This window comes from Aulonocara sp. 'chitande type north' Nkhata Bay, linkage group LG8, assembly GCF_057382095.1.
Source record: "Aulonocara sp. 'chitande type north' Nkhata Bay isolate Kocher_YH1m ecotype deep benthic linkage group LG8, A_spYH_male_GT1.1, whole genome shotgun sequence".
Classification (NCBI taxonomy): Eukaryota; Metazoa; Chordata; class Actinopteri; order Cichliformes; family Cichlidae; genus Aulonocara; species Aulonocara sp. 'chitande type north' Nkhata Bay.
In genome coordinates this window covers 10177343-10196132 of record NC_141351.1, presented here as the reverse complement: position 1 = coordinate 10196132, position 18790 = coordinate 10177343, and the positions used below count along the sequence as shown (strand labels likewise).

General features: G+C 39.7%; 1 protein-coding gene across 5 annotated transcripts; it reads right to left on the bottom strand.

Annotated features, from left to right (window-relative positions):
* Positions 1-534: 534 nt before the first annotated feature.
* On the bottom strand, positions 535-14604 carry plekha4 (pleckstrin homology domain containing A4). 5 transcript variants are annotated; one of them, XM_086303414.1, is made up of 24 exons: positions 14283-14604; positions 12240-12303; positions 12018-12116; positions 11822-11894; positions 11628-11728; positions 11359-11477; positions 11058-11270; positions 10651-10945; positions 10323-10379; positions 10005-10151; positions 9173-9232; positions 8982-9062; positions 7087-7239; positions 6867-6965; positions 6555-6663; positions 6048-6109; positions 5634-5735; positions 5452-5542; positions 5194-5249; positions 4587-4727; positions 4097-4504; positions 3369-3490; positions 3166-3275; positions 535-2237 (listed from the first exon to the last, which is right to left on the bottom strand). In XM_086303414.1, exons 1-24 carry the CDS (start codon positions 14321-14323, stop codon positions 1057-1059), a joined length of 3984 nt encoding a protein of 1327 aa, XP_086159540.1. In that variant the 5' UTR covers positions 14324-14604; the 3' UTR covers positions 535-1056. The 5 variants fall into 5 exon arrangements, with proteins under 5 accessions (XP_086159540.1, XP_086159541.1, XP_086159539.1 ...); XM_086303415.1 differs by lacking the exon at positions 14283-14604 and adding an exon at positions 12506-12933; XM_086303413.1 differs by lacking the exon at positions 14283-14604 and having other exon boundaries at positions 12240-12468.
* Positions 14605-18790: the final 4186 nt, after the last annotated feature.

Below are 18790 nucleotides of genomic sequence, written 5' to 3'. Positions count from 1 at the left end.
GGTGTCTGGAATGCATGCCAATGATATTTAATGACTGCAGGAATATGTTTAAAGTGAATAGCCCTGTTAGAAACAAGCTATATTTACGATTACTGTTCCTAATTTACCATTTACACCAAATTAATTCACCAGCCCATACATAGTGTGTATGCTCACTGTTATTAGTATGCGTGCTGATATTGATATCACATTTGTAAACAGATCAGTGGGTCTCTCTCTCAGTGTATGTCTGCATGTGTGTGTATATGTGTGTGGCTCAGTAAACATAAGGTGGTGCTGTCTTTAAGAGAGAGAGCCTGGGAAGTGGTGATGTAATGTGTTCTCAGACAATGATGTCATCGACTGAGACATGGCAAGGATTTAAAGTGACAAAGGCTTTTTCAGCAACCCCGTGTAATTCTGCATCAGGTCTCCTCAGAGAAAAGCACCTAAACACCGCGGGGACCTTCAGTGGGTGGGAAAAAAAGGGCTGAAATGAGAGCAAAACATAAATGTGATTCTGGCACATACAAAGCTCGAGTCTGGGTCTCGACGTGGCACACAGCATTTTTATTAATCAGGATATCTGAGATACAAAAAACAACAACAAATTTTGCAGCAGGAACAATAAAAGGGTTACCAATCACGAGCAGCCATTAGCTATGACTCCTGCGCTATGTTGAATGCATATTTTGAGAGGAATGATCATGTTAGCCTCAAACACAGAGCGTTTATAGACAGCGGCTATAGAGAAGGTATTTGGTTTTTTCCACTGCATGAACAATACTTTATTTCCATACAGTACATAGTTTTTGTTATGATGAAATATTAAGACTTTCCATTGCATTTGCATAAATGTTCAACAGTAGATAGTGGAAATGTTTAAACTTACCAAATATTAAAGGTGTTTCTGATACTATATGTTCCCATTATACAATTTGTAATTTAAAATTAGGTCCAGACTCCTTCAGTCAGTTGAATTCTTCTAACATTTTTCACTGCAGTCACTCTAAACTGTGTTCTTGTCCTTCTTGAGTTTGTTCACTTAAGCTCCTTAAGCCGTCTCTGTGCTTTCTTTTATAAACTTGTCCTTAATACTGTTACTCTCGCCTTTCCGAAAGAAGCACTCCGAATCACACGTCCGGCTTCACGCACAGAGCTGGATAGAGCAGCAGAGCTTTTGTTGCCTTGTTCTGGGACATTCTCATTTTTCTCGTCGCATAAACTAGCAGACTTTTTCAGTTCTTCCGATCTCACTCGCCCAAACTTCCTGTCCCCTGACTCTTTCGCTCTACTACGTTCCTCTCTTGTCTGACTTGCACTTCCATCCAGTGTCTGTTTGGGATCAGTGTCCCCAATGCAAACTCTGCCAGTAGTTTCTTTAACTTTCAGCTGGCTTTCTGACCTTGAGTTGTGCTCACATTCATCTGCAGTGCTCTTTTCAAAAACAGAAGCATCTTTTGTTGCTTTTTCCTGAAGGTCCACTGTTGAATCTCGAGGTTTGGAAGCAGCTGTCCCACTACTTTCATTACCATTTAATGACACAGGCTGAGTGACATCCTTATTCTCTTGGTCAGATGAAGGGCCAACATTACTGGCAGCATCGGCTGGCACAGACTCAGTGATCAACAGTGGGTCTTTATCTTCTGGCCCAGATGATGTTTGAGCACATGAATTCCCATCGTTCTTTGTTATGTCTGAATCTGAAATACTGATGTCACATGCAATCTTATAGAAGAGTGAATGGTTCTCTTTCATCTTCTCTAAGCTCTCGCTCACTGCTGATAACATTTCATTTGAATCAGTAATGCCATCAGATGAAGCTGCCTGGTTGTCTGCTGCCTCCTCATTACACAGTGTTTCTGTGGCAGGGATCTGTAGAGGTATGAATCCTTTCCACTGGTTTGTGGAAAGGAACCATTTGGCTCTCAGATCAGAGGCCTTAGAATCACTTTCATTATCATCACCATCAGGATTGTCTTCAACCTTTTTCTGTTCATCATCTTTGAGACCTATGAATCTCTTCCCTCCATCTTTCGGATAAACAGTCATGGATGAGATATGATAGGGTGAAGCTGGACGTTTGATCTTACTTTTGGCAACCCCCGGTCTCCTGCTGTGCTGTGTTCTGTTCTCTAACTTGGCCTGATTATTAAGTTGCTGGTGTTCTTCCTCTTTATCCTCAGATATTGCACTTGAAAGCTGAAGCTCTCCAGAACTTCTTAAGTTATCCCCACAGCTTCCATGGCCATCATGGCCTGAAAACACAGATGATTTAATCTGTCAGGTGCAATAGTTAGCAGTTAGCACTTCTACTAATATAGAAACCATCATAAAAGTTTGACGTAGCCACCATGGTGCCACCCACTGGCTAGTGGACTACTGTTAAAAGCTGTAAGTTCAGCTGCTGTATCATCATTATAATGTTGGCCCAGGACTAACATTGCAACTAACCAATCACATTGTTGTAATATCACAGTTTTGGAATAAGAAAAAAATGTTTATGTAAAACAAATAGTAGACATTACAAGTGTTTCCTTAATTAATTTGTGCAATATAACAGACATAGAATCAAGTTACGCTTGCTGTTAAGCAACTTTAGCTTACTTGTGTTGGTTTGCTAGTGATAGTTTTTAATAGCATTAGCTAACTTCTTAGCTAATGTGAACAGACTGCTTAGATAATGAGATTGTTCAGCTGCAATATTCATCCTGGACCGACATTGTTATGATGTAGGAACAAGACCAACATGGGGATATCAGATTGTCCACGGTCTTATACAATAGCAACAAGGTAGCCAAGGGCCTTACTACTGTTTTTCTTCTTTCCTCTGAATGTCACAACAATTTACAAAATTAACATCTTTTTGTTTAAAACTGCCATAAAACTGGCAATCAAAAACAAACTTATTAGGAAAATGCTGATTGAAGTCATAAATTGAGTGAAATTGAGTTCAATAGAATCTATTTTTGAATCCATAAGTGTTGCCCCCTGCTGGCTATAAAAAATAATGCTTCCAGTCAATTTCAGACTCCTAGTCCATGTCTGTCTTTTATATACATTCAGTGATCTTTAATTGTTAATAATGCCAAGTGTCCTAAGTGACAAGTTAATTATTAACTCAACTACTATATAATGTTAGTAAATCTATATAAATCAATACTGTATTGCTAAATTAGTAAGTACCTGCTTTCAATCTTTGTTTTCTCGCTGCATCAGAGGGAACATGGTGAACTTCCTTCTCCTTTCCCATAACCGAGAGCTGACTGTGTGTAGTGGCACTCTCTCTGACTGCGCTGATAGACAGACAACAGCCAATTTGCTGAGACTTTCATCAATATAAAGAACATTTACACTGTGTAAAAAAGAAAACAGCCCCCCCCCCACACCTTCTTATGACTCTCTCTCGTATTCGTTCCACTCGCCGGAGCTTGGCCTCTCGCTGTTCATGGGTCAGACAGAGGTCATAGTCCATGTTTGAGGTCAGAAGGGCAGTAGACTGCTCCACTTTCTGTTGAGATGGATTTATATTAAAATGCACATATAACAATAACTTTAACTAAAAGAATAATTGTAAGAGCGCCATTTATAATTTTCTATGCAGTATTGATAAATACTGCTGAATGACACAACTGATGCAATGATATTAACATATCTGTCACATCAGGCCTTCTATAACAGCTCAAATACAGCTTTAACATTTTATTAGGCTTTGAGTCACTTATAAAAGTGATACTGAATTAACTGTAGTTCAGAATTACTGTACAGACACTGATACAAGGCCTCTTGCTTCATCTAGAATCTCCAGCTGTTTGTTTAAACAAGCTTTATATCCGCATTAAACTTTAACGCAATGTTCACATATTAAGTTCAAGAAAGTAAAATAAAAAGTAAAAAATAAAGCATATTTACAAAAAACAAAAGGAAAAATGGTTTATGTGCAATTGTCATACATCCCGACAGAGGAGATAAATCTACTGTCAACAGCACATTAGAGCTCATTCAGACTGAGTCAAATGAATCTGCAATCTGATATGAAATTAAATGTGATGGATTTATCGTATTGTATCCTTTTAGTTTATTAATCATATGAATCTTAATGTTGTCTTCTTCTTACCCTTATATTTGAGCTTGCGCTTCCATTTTCTAAACCGGCGTCATCTCGAATTTGATTGCTTGACGTCTCTAAACTCTCAGTTCTGCTCACTTCTGAAAGTAACTCTTTCGTGGAGGTCCTGGATGCTCCTTGATGCTGATCTTTGTATGTCTTCTTAATGGGCTGATCCTGGTCCATCTCTGCTGAGGACCAGTTTTGATCAGGATTCTCCAACAAGGGCCTCCTGGGTGGTTTGCTTAACAGTTTTTTACCCTGTTCAGCCAGATTTAGCTGTTTCTCAGATGGGATCTGCTCAGCCAGTGGAGCATCAAGCTCAGCAGGAGGATCCTCGACAGAAACTCGTCTGGCCACAAGCGAAGACGGTAGTACAGCTGTAACCACTCGCGTCACCCTTAAGGGAAAAGGGGCCTGAGAGAATACCAAGTAAGAAAAGTAAATATATATACAACACAATATAGTCATTCATTCATTCATTCATTACTTGGCAAACCTCTGCTTTTGGCTCTGAACTTTGACCCTGAGTCTGGGCACCTGGAGCAGGAACAGGAGGTTTTTTCCTATTAGTCACCCTCTCCTGATTTCTCTTCATTCTCTCAATCTGCTCTTCTTCACTCATCTTCATCTTCAGCTTCTAGAAAAAAACATGGGCTGTTTAGAATATGAGTCATTTATGATGACTGCAGCTCAAAGATTCATAAAGCGAGAAACCCTGTCAGCCATTATAAAGATGATTAAAATAGCTTTATGTTTGAATCTGTTTGTGCAGAAGAATCTGTGTGTGTGAAATTATGATGGATATTTGCTCGCTATGCCTGTCTATATATACTGTTATATATATGCATTTGTGCAGGTGAGAAAGAGGGGGTTGGTGGCTACAGTTGAGCTGAGCTACTGCATTGAGACGTGAGCTTCTACCTCCCCCTCTCGTCTAGAACAGGTACTGCAACATGCCCTAATTGCAAGGAGGATGAGAGAATCAAAGAATTAGAATTTGGCTGTGATTGCAATGAGGAAATATCAGCTTTGACTGCTTCTATATTTGGAGCATTTTGGATCACACCGCATGCCAGCACACAGGAAATTATGAAGAATCAAACCTTGGTCGATTGGTTGGTTGTGTCTGGTGGGATCCACTTTGAACCAGACTGAGAGTCTAAAAATGAGATGAAAATAGAGGAAAGTGGAAAAAGAATGGGTATAAAGAAATGTAAGGGTAGAAAGCCACTGTGGGATAATTTAGCATTATGCATAGAACACCTACTAAAGCTATTAATAATAGATATGACAGAAAAATTAATATACAGCACAGTGTATTAATATCAGCCTATTTCTGTAGTGAGCATATTTGTGCCAACCGGAGGGATCTCTATGTGCTTTCACATTAAGGAGGGCAGGCTGGCTGTTTCCTCTTCTGTGTACAGGATCAACAGTGTGGCTGTAGATTGCCTGAAACATAAGCATAGAAATATCAGAAACATCCATGAAAATATTACCAAACTTGAATGTCTTTTCTGGCGGATTTTAAAAAATTGCCCACCTCATATGGGGACTCTGCCCATCCATGGCTCATGTTCCTGCTCTGGCTTTCTTGTAGCTCCTGGGGTAACGGTGGGCGGACTGGCGGCTCCTCTTCCACGTCCTGCAGGGATCATAGGAATGTGATGAACACTGTGGAACTATTATGGAAAAGCCAATTTATCTGTGCCAGACATAGTCATATAAATGAATGCTGCTCTGTGCAAATCTTGCTGTTCTGTTTTTACTCTCTAACAACTAGCCTCACACGATGAATATTATCAATAACTAAAATCAAATGCTGTAAAGCCAAAAAACATCATGTAGCCAGCAAGCCAGCAAAATGACTTGAATGGACAACAATTCCCTGCTTGTTCATAAGCAGAGCGCAAATGTCAGGGGCCACTGACAAATGAACAATGGACAAGTGTCATACCACTGGAAGACACTCTGTGGGAGAGCCAGGGGATCCAGGATGCGGAGCTGTGGACTGAAACACTGAGGGAGAGACAGAAAAGGTCACAGTGTTGACTCTGGTCATTGTCAGGTTATTGTCAGGTTCCATGTGCAGTATCAAGGTTACACCAGGAAACTGCTGTATACACTGGTGGCCCCAAGTGGCAGCCAGGAGCAATTATTATTATAATTAGCTATGTGACACTGATCTGCACTGAATAACAACATCACGTGTCTTGCTTTAAAACATGGTATTTCAATCATTTGTATTATTGAGTACATGAGTTTAAGGGTTGTCAGTAGCTCAGACAGTGTAATGAGCTGGTGTTGTTGATAACCTTTTTTTCATTTAAATGTCACATTTAATGTGCTGTTATTGTTCAGAAATGCAAAGATTCAGGCAAAGATCGACTGTTATAAATGGATGAAAGCAAAGTTGTGCAGTAAGAGTCTGAATATTACAGTAGGATGTCTAGCTGATGCTCACAGTGATGTCTCTGTATCCCCAGCAGGTAGCGGAAGTGACTCCGATTGGATTTTAGTCCATCGAGTATGTCCTCCATCATCCACAGCTCTCTCTGAGCCTGAGATTGCTCCTGATTGGATAGAACATGGACATGATCCACATAGAACATCAAAATATAAGAGAGTTTCACATTTTGAGCCCCACTCCCCACATGAGGATCATCAAATTTGAGGCAAACTTTTCAATAGATGTTGTGCACACTTTAACAAAGTTTCTTTGGGAGGCCATGGGTCTTATCAGGCAAAAACTATTTGGTTTGTAGTGTAAAATTACTTGTGGCATTCCAAAGTTACAGATGTGCTGAAGTTGTGAACGGACAACAGACAGTTCACTCTCCATCCTCTCATACTGGCACCAAACCCGCTCTATTTCCTGAATATAAAGAAAATATCAGAGGATTAGTTCAATAACCCATAGTTGATGATTCAGCATCAGTGAAGAAATATTATTGTAATCTAATATGAGGGTTTTTGTTTTTTGTTTTTTAACACACCAGTGATACGTCACACATTCTGGCCCGGACTGTCACCAGCTCCTCTTGTAACAAAGCCTTCTCGGTCAGCGCTTCCTCGTGGGCCTGGGGTCCATGGCTCTTCCACTCTTCTAGCTGCAGTCTGGAAACTTCCAAAGCACACTGGACATTGTCCTGAAACACGCGCAGATGTGAGGAAAAGACCTTTATATGTGTGTAAAGTTCTAAATAAACATAAACAAAATCTGGCTGTACTTCTCGTAGCTTAATTGCACAAATGTTTTAATTACTCAATAAGTTCAGTAACTTTTCTTACGACTGTCCTATTTTTTCTGTAATAATTGTTCTTAAAAAGTCACAGTGTCCTAATAAATAAATGTACTGGGAGTGAACCTATATGTTTTTTTTTTTTAAATTCTATTAGTTGAGTGGAACCAAAAGTAAAGAAATTGGTGTTTGGTTGATTATTAGTTGGTTGTAATAGTGCTTCTTGCCAATAAATCTTATTCCTTTGTAGAGCGTGTTTATTTCCCTTTAAATGGTGCCATATTTACAAGGAAAATCCATTTGTAGGTAGAGTAGGTGGGTTGCACCTGTGAGCAGGGACCCTGCTACAGCAGTCAGTTAGTGTCTGCTCTAAGCTAGATAGAGCCTGTGCCATAGGGCAATTTCAAGCTAGTGTTCTGCAAAACCCAGCTGCAGCATTATTTGGAGTGAATCCCAGTATCGTCTCCAAATTGAAGGCCAAGTTCCATATAACAGTGGATGCTAGAGACAGGACCAAGAAGTTAACCACAAGAAGACCATTTCCTCATGTTGTCAGCACCATAGATAGTCTTCTACAAATTTATAGTCAAGGTTTGCAGGACAATATGCCTGACTACTCTCTACCCAGACAATGCAGAACAGCCTATATACAACCAATCCCTGGTCTCATAGGGCTGCCAGGAGGCTTGCCAGGACTGCACTTCACTGCCAGGCCTGTTTACGCTAAGCAATGAGCCAAGATTTTGCCTACAGCAGGTGGATTGTAGGACCAAAGTGTGGAGAAGATGTGGACAACGCTATGCTGATTGCTGCACTGATAGGGTAATGGCTTTTGGTGGAGGCAACTGAAAAAACAAGGCATGTCATCATTGGAGGCAAACTAAAGTCAGAGAAATATCAAGATGAGATTCTGCAACCACTGGCAGTCACACATCTCCACAGTCCTGGACCGAACTCTATCCTCCAAGAAGACAACGCTTCCCCCCACAGAGTGGGGCTTATCAGAAACAACCTTCAGAATTTGGGAGTGGGTAGGATGGAATGGCCTGCTTGCAGTCCTGACCTCAACCCCACTGAACACTTGTGGTATCAGCTTGAGCGTGCTATTCGTGCCAGAGTGATCAGCACAATCACGCCACACCACTGACTTGCAACAAATGCTGTTGAAGAATGGGATGCCATCCCACAGCAGTGTGTGACAAAGCTGATGAGCAGCACGAGAAGGACGCACCAGGCTGTTGTTGCTGTGTATGGTTCTTCCACATGCTACTGAGGCCCAGTATGTCTTCTGTTTTAAGGCTTCAATCATCTAATCCAATAAATGACACCAATAAAGAGTCAAAAGCAGAAACAGCTGTTTGGGATTGGCAGAGAAGATTTGGTAAGTTAATTATGGGTGCGATCCACATACTCAACTCTGCTGCTCAACCCACGAATACGTTTTCCTTCCAAATCTTACACCATTTAAAGGGAATTAAATGGTGTAAGATTTGTTTCCAAGAAGCATTTTTACAGCAAACAAATACTCGACCACACAAAAGTTTCCTTGCTGTTTGTGCTAAGTTTATATGTGTGTGTGTGTGTGTCTTTAGATTAAATGCTTGGGTCATGTATTGTCTATATAGAATTAAATCTTTTGAATTTCCGACCTTATCCATTTGTAGCTGGGCCAATTCTACAGACAGAGACTGCAGCAGTTTGTCACACCCACACAACCTTGTTAACACAGCCTGAGGAGACAAAATCAAACTCATGACTACAAAAAAACCTAACAAATGATTTCAGTTTGCGCTGGTCTGGTGACTGTTAAGACCCAAATGCTGAAATTATGAACACTCACGTCTGCATCACTTTCAAGAGGCCGGAGTGGTGGCATTTCCCTCGGGTCAGGTTTTGGGGCCTGAAAATCATCATAGTCACCCTTTTGTTTCACAGTACTTTTTTTTTTTTTTTAACAATGATTTTAAAATATTTCTCCTTCCTCTTCACAAACCTTCAATGTATCAATATATATATATATATATATATATATATATATATATATATATATATATATATATATATATATATATATATATATATTAACATTTTCTTTAAATTTTAAAAAAAATCTTGCTAATGTTAAATCATATTAAGGGAAACATGTAGATTAATGCTTAAATGTTACTGCCTGAATGTTAAAACTCAGCTGTTTTAACACTGCAGAACACTGCACAAGCTTTAGCACACTGCAACCATCTGCTTATAGCATGAATTGCCATGAATCAGAGACAAAAATGTTGAAAATGCTTAAAACACATGTATTTTTAGATTACTGATCAAACACCAACTTCATGTAATAGTCATTATAGTACATGTAGCATAATCTTGGCTGACAAAACAGTATAAATACATAATAAAACAGAAAAACACAATTATAATAACAAACACACAGTTTGTTAGTAACAAAAAAAACAGACTTAGTGACAATAAAAGACAGTGACAGACATATAACAAGTCAATGACATACACAGGACAACTGTATTAATACATTTAGAAAAAGTCTACAGTGTTTTCTTTCTTTTCTTTTTTAAATAAAGGGGTAGGACACGTGACACCACAGCACCACTGAGCATGTTGTACCACACAAAATGCTGTAAGAATACAGCACAGTTCAGCAGGCTGGGCTGTACCATAGCTGGCGGTAGCACACAAACAGATAAATGGCTGCGGTGATGGTGATGATGGTGGTGGTGTTGTGGGGGGTGTGGAGAATGTGAGGCTCTCGATGAGGGGGGTAAAGGGGGCAGTAAGTCTGCATGTGCCCCTGTGGAGTAACTCTGAGGAAGGAGACCGCATGTATGTGAAAAGAGAACACAATATCAAACACTGTGCTACTGTGCAGAGAGAGTAAAAACTGTTATTGGTGACTTTAATGATCTGTTTCAGAAGATTTTACTCAATTAAATTTAACATTACTAATAACAACAAAGATTTTTTTAATTGCTTACCTTCCCTAAAGGTCTTCGCCCACTGCTATGATGAACAGAACCATATACAGGGGCAGGCTAAAGACAGGGAAAGAGAAAGGGTTGACAAACATGAGCTGTTAACACAAAACTGTGCTTTAAAAGGGCCATTCCACTCAAGCTGATGCTTTTTAATACACTGTATTAGTCAAGTTAGATAAAATGCGTGATACAACTTGGATACTTTCTTTCCAATCCCCCTGTTTGGAGGCCATTTCTCTGAGATAAGATGAGTTTTGGCATTAGGTTTTATACAGATTGACTCTCATGAAACAATTAAATATCAAGATCTTTTTTTGAAAGTTCCAACCTTGCTTAGACTTTGCCACCTTTCTGAGCCTGGAGTGCTGGGATTGGATTTGAACTCCAGATTCGGTGAGGCAGGTGCATAGTAAAGAGTATGTGGCAGCATGATCGGGTCATCATGGGGTCGTATGTCAACCCTTCCCATCGGTGTGTGTGGTCTTGATCCCAGCTGACCTCTGGAGGTCAAAGAACCTGTTGCCATAACATCTGTTTGTGACGGTGCGATTTGACCCAGGAGAAAATCCTCCTCCTTGTTTGGACCACAAGCTCTTCTTCTGCTTAAATCTGGGCTCGGTGTTCTGTTTGTGAATATAGCAGAAACAGCACAAAGCAGCCTTTGCAGTTATTGTTTCAGCTTTTAAGAAAACCACTTGGATATGCCATTCACACACACACAGACGACTTGACAACCTGCTGTTTCTTTGATGAATGCTCCGCCTCTCCCTCTGCTCTGAGTGCGATCTCCCCATCCTTCCACCACTGAGCTTACTCGGTTCACTCAGAGTCCTGCTGACGTGCCTGTGTTTCTGGGATAGACCCTCATCATCAGAGGGAGATTTAGGGAGGTCCACTGATTCACTGCTGCCACCTATCTGCGTAAAGTCGTGATAACTTGAGCAGCGCCTGAAAGCATCAGAAAAATGCTTATGAGTCAAAATAGTGTAAAACGACCGAATGTAAAACCTCATGACTATTTTGAATAGAACTGAACCTGTTCATGGAGCTGTCTGGCTCCATTGCAGCAGACTGACTGAGGGCTCGAACCCAACCCAACATGTCCTCCTGAGTGTCTGCACTGAAGAAATAAGAGCGCATCCCCTGATGCACTACCTAGTTTGACACATATTATTCACAAATTGTTTTTTTCATTATTAAAAATTCACATTTCCTAATCTACATATACACTTAAATATTGCATGCACATACGCATGATTGGAGAATGCCTTATATCCTTGCAATGACTTGGTTTAACAATAATACCTTAAAGGTGAACTTTCTGTTCTTGCATTCCCTCGGCGTGCAGAACAGGATTTTGTAGCTTGGCAGTGGGATGCTCCCCAGAACAGATTCTTCTCTGCTGTCTGAGAAGAGGATGGATGAGACATTAACAAAAGAAGGGATGCATCACCACACATGATACAATTTCTCCTCCAGACAAAGTGCCGATCTCTTACCTTTATAGTAAAACAGACAGTAGTTAGAGAGGACGAACCATCGTCTTTTCCAAAGCTTCAAACCAGAGCTATCCTGCGGGAGGAAGATCAATTAGGCTCTGCTCTTCAGTAAACTCAGTCACACACTCTTCCGCATGCAACAGTGAAGTTGTTGATCTTTTTAAGTAGATCATGAAAGCAAATGATGCAAAAGTACTTTTTTGTTGAGCCATCCTCTGATAACCACAGAGCAGTTGGGATCTCTCTTGGCAGACTGACACCTCTTCCCGAATGTCTGCACCTTCCCATCACTTTCCTGTTACCAAAACAGGGAAAAATACATTTGTGTGCACACATGTGCTTATGCATTAACAGCATCACACTAGGTCACCCATGCGTACAAAGACGGGAGCCTTGTAATTTGAAAACAAAACTTTACCACGGGAAAATAAGATATTGTGGCCACGCTGGACGCTTGGCTTACTCTGTCGTGGTCATCCATTCTGTAGGGTGACAAATAAATGTGTTCAGACCACAGGAAAAAGATGGAAACAACAGTTAAAAGGAAATAGTCACACAGTAATAAAACCCCATAAAGTTCCACATAGACCCCCTGAATACCAAGATACATGGCTGTAAGATGACTCTGCCCACATATTCAAATGAGCTACTTGAAGCTGGTATGGCTAAGATGTAACCGCTTACCAGTACAATCTGAATCAGTGTCCCCCTCTGTAGAAGCAGTCAGTCACTCCACTGACCAGCAGCCCTGTAAGCTCCGACGTAACAAATGCCACATTCCTATATAGTTGAGATTTTTCCCTGCTCAACTGTTCATTCTCTCAAGGACTTGGCGTGGTTGCCCCATACTTCCAGAAAAACTCTCCCACAATTCTATTCTGAGCCATAACAGGCCGATGCGCATCCCCACCATGCAAACTGACAGGTGACAGCTGCGTCGCTGTGGTGGTAGGGAGGGGCTGGGACTGTGTGAAAACCAATCTGGCAGCAGGGACGGGGCTGGTATGAGACACTATCTGGTCCAAACTGCATAACTGCAGTGTGGATCGCTGAGAATAGAAAACCCAAATAAAGGAGCATGGTGGTGGGAAAGTAAAAGTTGTTTACTTTGTATAATAATAATAATAATAATAATAATAATAATAATAATAATAATAATAATGCTATAGTAGTATAAAAAATTAAATATAAAAGGGAAAATAAAATTTTTGCATGTTTATATGTGACAATATACAACAATCAGTGGATTTGGTATTTTATGTTAAACTACTTTCTTATTACTGTTTCTTTTACTATTAGTGTGCAGTATATATTTATATATTTCTTCATGTACTACAACAAAAATATTCCTTACATTTCTTTTGTGTGTGCATATTATGTAAGGCATTTGCATTCGTCCATAAATATTTGACAGCAAAATAACTCCAATGGAGAAACTGAAATTTCGAGTTACACCTGCTTAAGCTTCCTTATCAAAGATGTATTTTTACGGCCTTCTTGGCTCATTTGTGACCTTTGTGAAACACTAATACAGATGAACTTGAAGATGAAAAAATAAATCACGAGGAGCATCTCACATTGAGCCACCACAAACACTTGCATGGATGAACCAGATGTTTGATATGATTTGGTATCCACAAGCTCTGCCGGTATCAACCACATTTCCCTACAAGCGCGGCATGGAGTAAATGAGAGAACTCAGTCACGTCTTTGTTAGAGACCAACAACCTCATAGCCACTGGGGGTTCTGTGGGTGTTGTGAAATATTTGGAAAATCTCCTTTTTAATCAGTGAGGGTCACCACCTCAGAGAGGAGAAGACTTAAAATGCTAAAGAGGGATGGTGGGGAGGACAAACGGTGGGTCTGTGCACGACACAGAGTGCGCTTTGTGATGCCCGAGGACTCTGAAGCATCATGTGAAGTTGGACACAGACCATGTTGAATACATTGCCCCAGAAAATAATCCTCTCCCTCTCTCTATCAACAAAAACATTTGCATGTCTCCCACATTCTCATACTTTTAAAAGCCAACGAAAGCTATCAAAATACGTTTGACCTTGATAAGCAAAGCAGTGACGTAGGACACTCTCTCGACTCTTAACTGGGCTGTCATTTCTGAGGACACGAGATTGCTGGTTGCTGCACATTTTAAGGTGTTGAAGCCATAAAGTTGATGCTTATAAGAGTAAAACTTGCTGAGTTACTACAGAAAAGTTTAGCACAGGTTCAAAGAGGTCCCTCAGGGGGCCACTGAGTGTTTCAGCCACAGATAATAAATATCAGCCACAAAGCTGCTTCACAGTATTGTTAACCTTTAGCAACTTTGCTCACAATTTGTCACATTATTGACCAAAGATTAAATAAAGATAAATGATTAAGAAGTGTGATGTTTAACTGTGCAACCATCTAGAACTACATGAGACATAAATGTTAATAAAGATGCCATATTGCTGTATATACCTGACTAATCGCGCCTGCCTGCTGGCTGCTTCAAGCTCCATCACTTGGCACTGTTCCTCACAGCATCTCTTCAGGCTTGGCAGCCTTCTTCTTGGCTACCACGAGCTCCTGTTGCCCAAACAGTCACAACGCTCTTCTGCTACACTCCGCTGCTCTCCGTGGACGTGTGAATCTCCCTCTCTGTTGTCGACTGTTTCACTCTGGTCTGACTTGTAGCAGCAGTCCTCGCTTGGTGCTCTACCTACGCTGGCTGTTAGCACTCAGTCTGTTTTTCTGTCCACTAACAGTGCACTCTCTGTGAGCCCCTTCTTTCTTCCTCCCCCTCTTCTTCTTCACTGTCCCTCCCTCTTGCCCTGCCCTTAACAGCCTCTCTGTCTTTTGCTGAGTGTGGGTTTGTGACTCAAGAATTCCCACACACACATTAAAAAAAACAAAAAACAGCTGTTTTCTCGTGCTTCTGTTTTGCCCCTTGCATTATTTAAATTCTCAGTGTAGCTTTACTACAATCAGAGATTTGGATGCCAGTCTTGAGTTAGCACCCCCAATAAAAGCCAAAATATTCAGAGAATGAGGGGCACAATGAGACAAAGGCTTTAAGGCTCTGGCTTACTTCCAAAACCATGCCATGTGCAAGACAAAGTAAAGTTTTGAGTTAGGAAAGCAATTTGACATTTGGTTGATGGATTGTTTAGGCACTTTAAATCTATTAAAGTTTAAATTATTAAAAGAAAAAGAAGCCTTAAGAACAGATGTAAAACCTTCAGAAGCTGCATTAAAATATAAGATAACCAATTATTTTATAATTAGCCTGTCTAGACTTGAAAGGCTCCCACAATTAGGCAAAAATAATTTTCCGAGATGGTCCCTTCTTATATATTTTTTCTGCTATGCCAAGTCAGCGTCTTGTATAGCTGATTGTAGAGAGTACAGAAGAAAACTAATGATGCTCCGTTAATACAGCTATAAAAAAAGAAGAAGAAGAAGAAAGAAAGTACAGCGCTTTAAGGTTGACGGATTGAGAGTAATTAAAACTATGCCTGTTATATACTTATATGTACAAAAGCTTAACGGGAAGAAAGGCACTCAAAGAGAAGCTGAATGCTGATAATCAGCAGTGTACACATGCCTCAGGAGAGCTGGTGTTATTGTAGCACAGGAGTAAGATATCAAAAGCATTTTAAGTGGTATGATAAGAACACGGGAGACAAGAGAAAAGTCAAGTGTAAGCAGGAGCGCCCTGAAGCCTGGTTGGCAGTATCTTTAATCTAAGAGTATCTCCTGTGAAATGAGCTTTTCAGAATCCTGCGACCTAGACGCAAACACTCAAGCTATTTCTCAACACTCAATAATAATCGTGCTGTCTTATAATTAGCTCACGTGTCCAGGCCATTTGCTTTTATCCAGGAAGGTCTTTATCCAGGATGCTCAGGATGTCCCGTTCTCACGTGGGACAAATCAGCTAGCCTACAGTAATTATTGACCACTCCCTTTTAACATAGTGAGCAGTCGCCCGCATGCAGTGACAGACAGCTGCATGACTACTAATAGTCTCCTGTTACACGCTTAACAACCTGTGGGGCCCTCTCATAGGATTATGGGAAATGCAGTTTATTTTAGTGAGGAAAAAATGGCAACATTAGCTTGAAAGGCCAAAGGTCAAGCATAAATCACACCAACAACATTTTATTCAGCTGCATCCATCAGATGATTAAATCACAGGAAGATTTCTCTGGTCAAAGGTTTGTTATTGGTATTGTCATTTGAAAGCGACCTTGTTTGATGCCCGTTCACTGATTGAGCTTATACCGTGTTAATTATTTATTTAATTTGTTGTTAATTAATTATTTATTTAATTTTCAATTGATTAGACTTTTCCTAATGATGTAGCTCTCGCATAATACACACATAGATTATCTACAATCTACAATAAGGTTTAAGGTCATTTTGAATTAGTTCCTACTATGAAAACAATTTTTCTAGATAATAATTTGTTATTCATTGTAAGTATTGTGTTGTGAAGTAATAGGTAAAATAGTTAAAGTTCGTGATCTACACTATGTGACAAGTGATAACATAGAACATAATTTTCCCCATATTCCCTTAAACAACATTCGTGATTAATTTTCTAGAGAAAAAAAGTACACACAATAGCACTTTAACATGTTTTGTGATGTTCCATATGTTCCATACAAAAACGAAAGATCCAAAAAAGAGAAATCAATTTTTGTGTGCACGTGGTTTGGTTTTCTGTTGTGGTGTACTGACAAGTACGATCCAGCAGGTGGTGCTGTTTAATAATTTCGTCCATCACTGTTTCTGCTGAGGGCACTTTTCATTATGGGCATATATGATAAATAAAAATATGTTTAAAAAATACATTGATTAGCTTCATGTTAAAATACTTTATTATTGTATGTTTTAATAGTAAATAGAGAGTAGTACAGCCACAATTGGAAAAGAAAAGCCACAATTGCTACTTGCAACCAGAAAAGTATACATGTGAAACATTTGTCCAGCAGCAGAGCATGACAACAGTGTAAAGTGTTATGTATAGATAACATGGAGCGAAAGAGCAACATGAAACTGGTGACCCTATCAGTCCATGTTAGACTGCAGATAGTGTGAATGTGGGCTAGTAGATACGTGACAACAAATCTTTTGGAACCAGTATAACTTCATCACAGTAATGCTTGAGTAGCTTCTGCTGTCGATCAGGTGGTGCGGAACCATGAAGGAATAATATTGTGGAAGCACACTGGAACAAACAGAACTTAGTACTGGTCAGTAACTGGTTCTATCTGCTGCACACAAAAAGCTCGGAGAGTGTTTGAAAACAGGACATTGGAGAAAATCCAACTCTCATCATATCACGCTCCTACGGGAAGATACATAAAACGTTCTAACATTCAATTCAAAAATATTTAAAGGGATATTTTAAATTCTGTCTGTATTGTTTGCAAAGCATGTTCACACAACAGCAGGGATTGCTGGTCATTCCTCCCACCCTCACCCTGCATCCTCCTTATGCCATGCTATATGTGTGACCATATGTGCCATTTGCTTTATAGCATATATCACTTTGCTCATTACACCAGCAGAGAGTTTCCACTCTTCCAACTCTCATACCTATCATATGATCACATATACACATCCAAAACACGCAGTGAGGTGACACCGTGGGTTTTATTACTCTTGGATCCAAGTCTCCGGTTTCATTTTCTTTGGTCAATGATGGATGTTTGTACCTGTCATATCGGTTTAACTGTACTGGCTGTAAATTCTTATATATACTCATCACAAGAATCACACTGAAATAGCCTAAATAAACTAAGCTAAGCTCAATTTGGTTGGTGTTTAACTGCCTAAAGCTAGAGGTGCAGTTTTTGAGTATTACTAATTAAGAATAAGTAAATGGATAAAGTACAGAAAGCATTGATTTGACTACACGTGACTTCATTTTGACCCCCTTTGAAGAGTGAGATTTCTACTGACCTGCTTCTGGAAGGGTAATGTCTGTATGTCCTCTGCTGTCTCAACGCTGACATGACTGTCATTGTATGTACAGTATGCAGAAGCAATGACAACAGTTTAAGTGTGTCAAATACCTGATTGACTTGAATGCATTGCTTACTGGGGCTTTTCTTGGCACTTGTTAAATCTATATCAATATGTCTAACATCCAACTGGGGTCTTCCAAGGGGTCAGTATCTCTGTCTAAATATTACATTACATTAAAAAAATTGCAGCATATTTAGCTGATATACCACTGACGTCTGTGGGTGCCTTGTGGGCAGGATAACAGTTAAATGAGTGCCACTTTTAGTTCCTATTAAGCTGATGCTTTAGTTTTGAAAGCAGTGGGAGGTAAGGTCAAGCTGTCAAAGACAGAAACTAATGTTCGAGCTGGAGCATCTCACATGTCAAAGTGAGCCCCTTTAAACTCCAGGGAAGCAGTTTCTAGTCAGTCTTCTTTACTGAACAACACTGAAGGAGTTTTATGTTGTGCAAACTTAACACTGTGCATACGACTTTATTTTAACTACTTAAAAAGCTTCAGACATTGACCACAGACAGAAAACGTGCAATTAATTTCATTTTCAGTATAGAACCAAAAACAAATCTCAAAAAGATGAATTGTATGTAATCCCGAATTTATCCAAATTTGAATATGCTGCATGTTTAATTAATTTAAATTATACCGATTATATTAGATAATAGGAATAAAGAGAAAGTCTTTCTGCCAGGTAAGAAAATAAGCTTTAATTCAAATATTTAGATTCATCATTTTAATTCTGTTGCAATATCCCTTTTGGATTTTATTTATTTATATTTCATTTATGCCAATTGAAATTTTACACCTACTACACAGTTAGACACCAGCCTTATGTAATTTCCATAGCAGCACTCTGGGGAATCACAATTAGATTTGGGACTTGGTCTGATTTTACAATGAGTCTAACATGCACCTTGTGAGTGTACTACTGTACTGCTTAAATCCTGATTCTTTT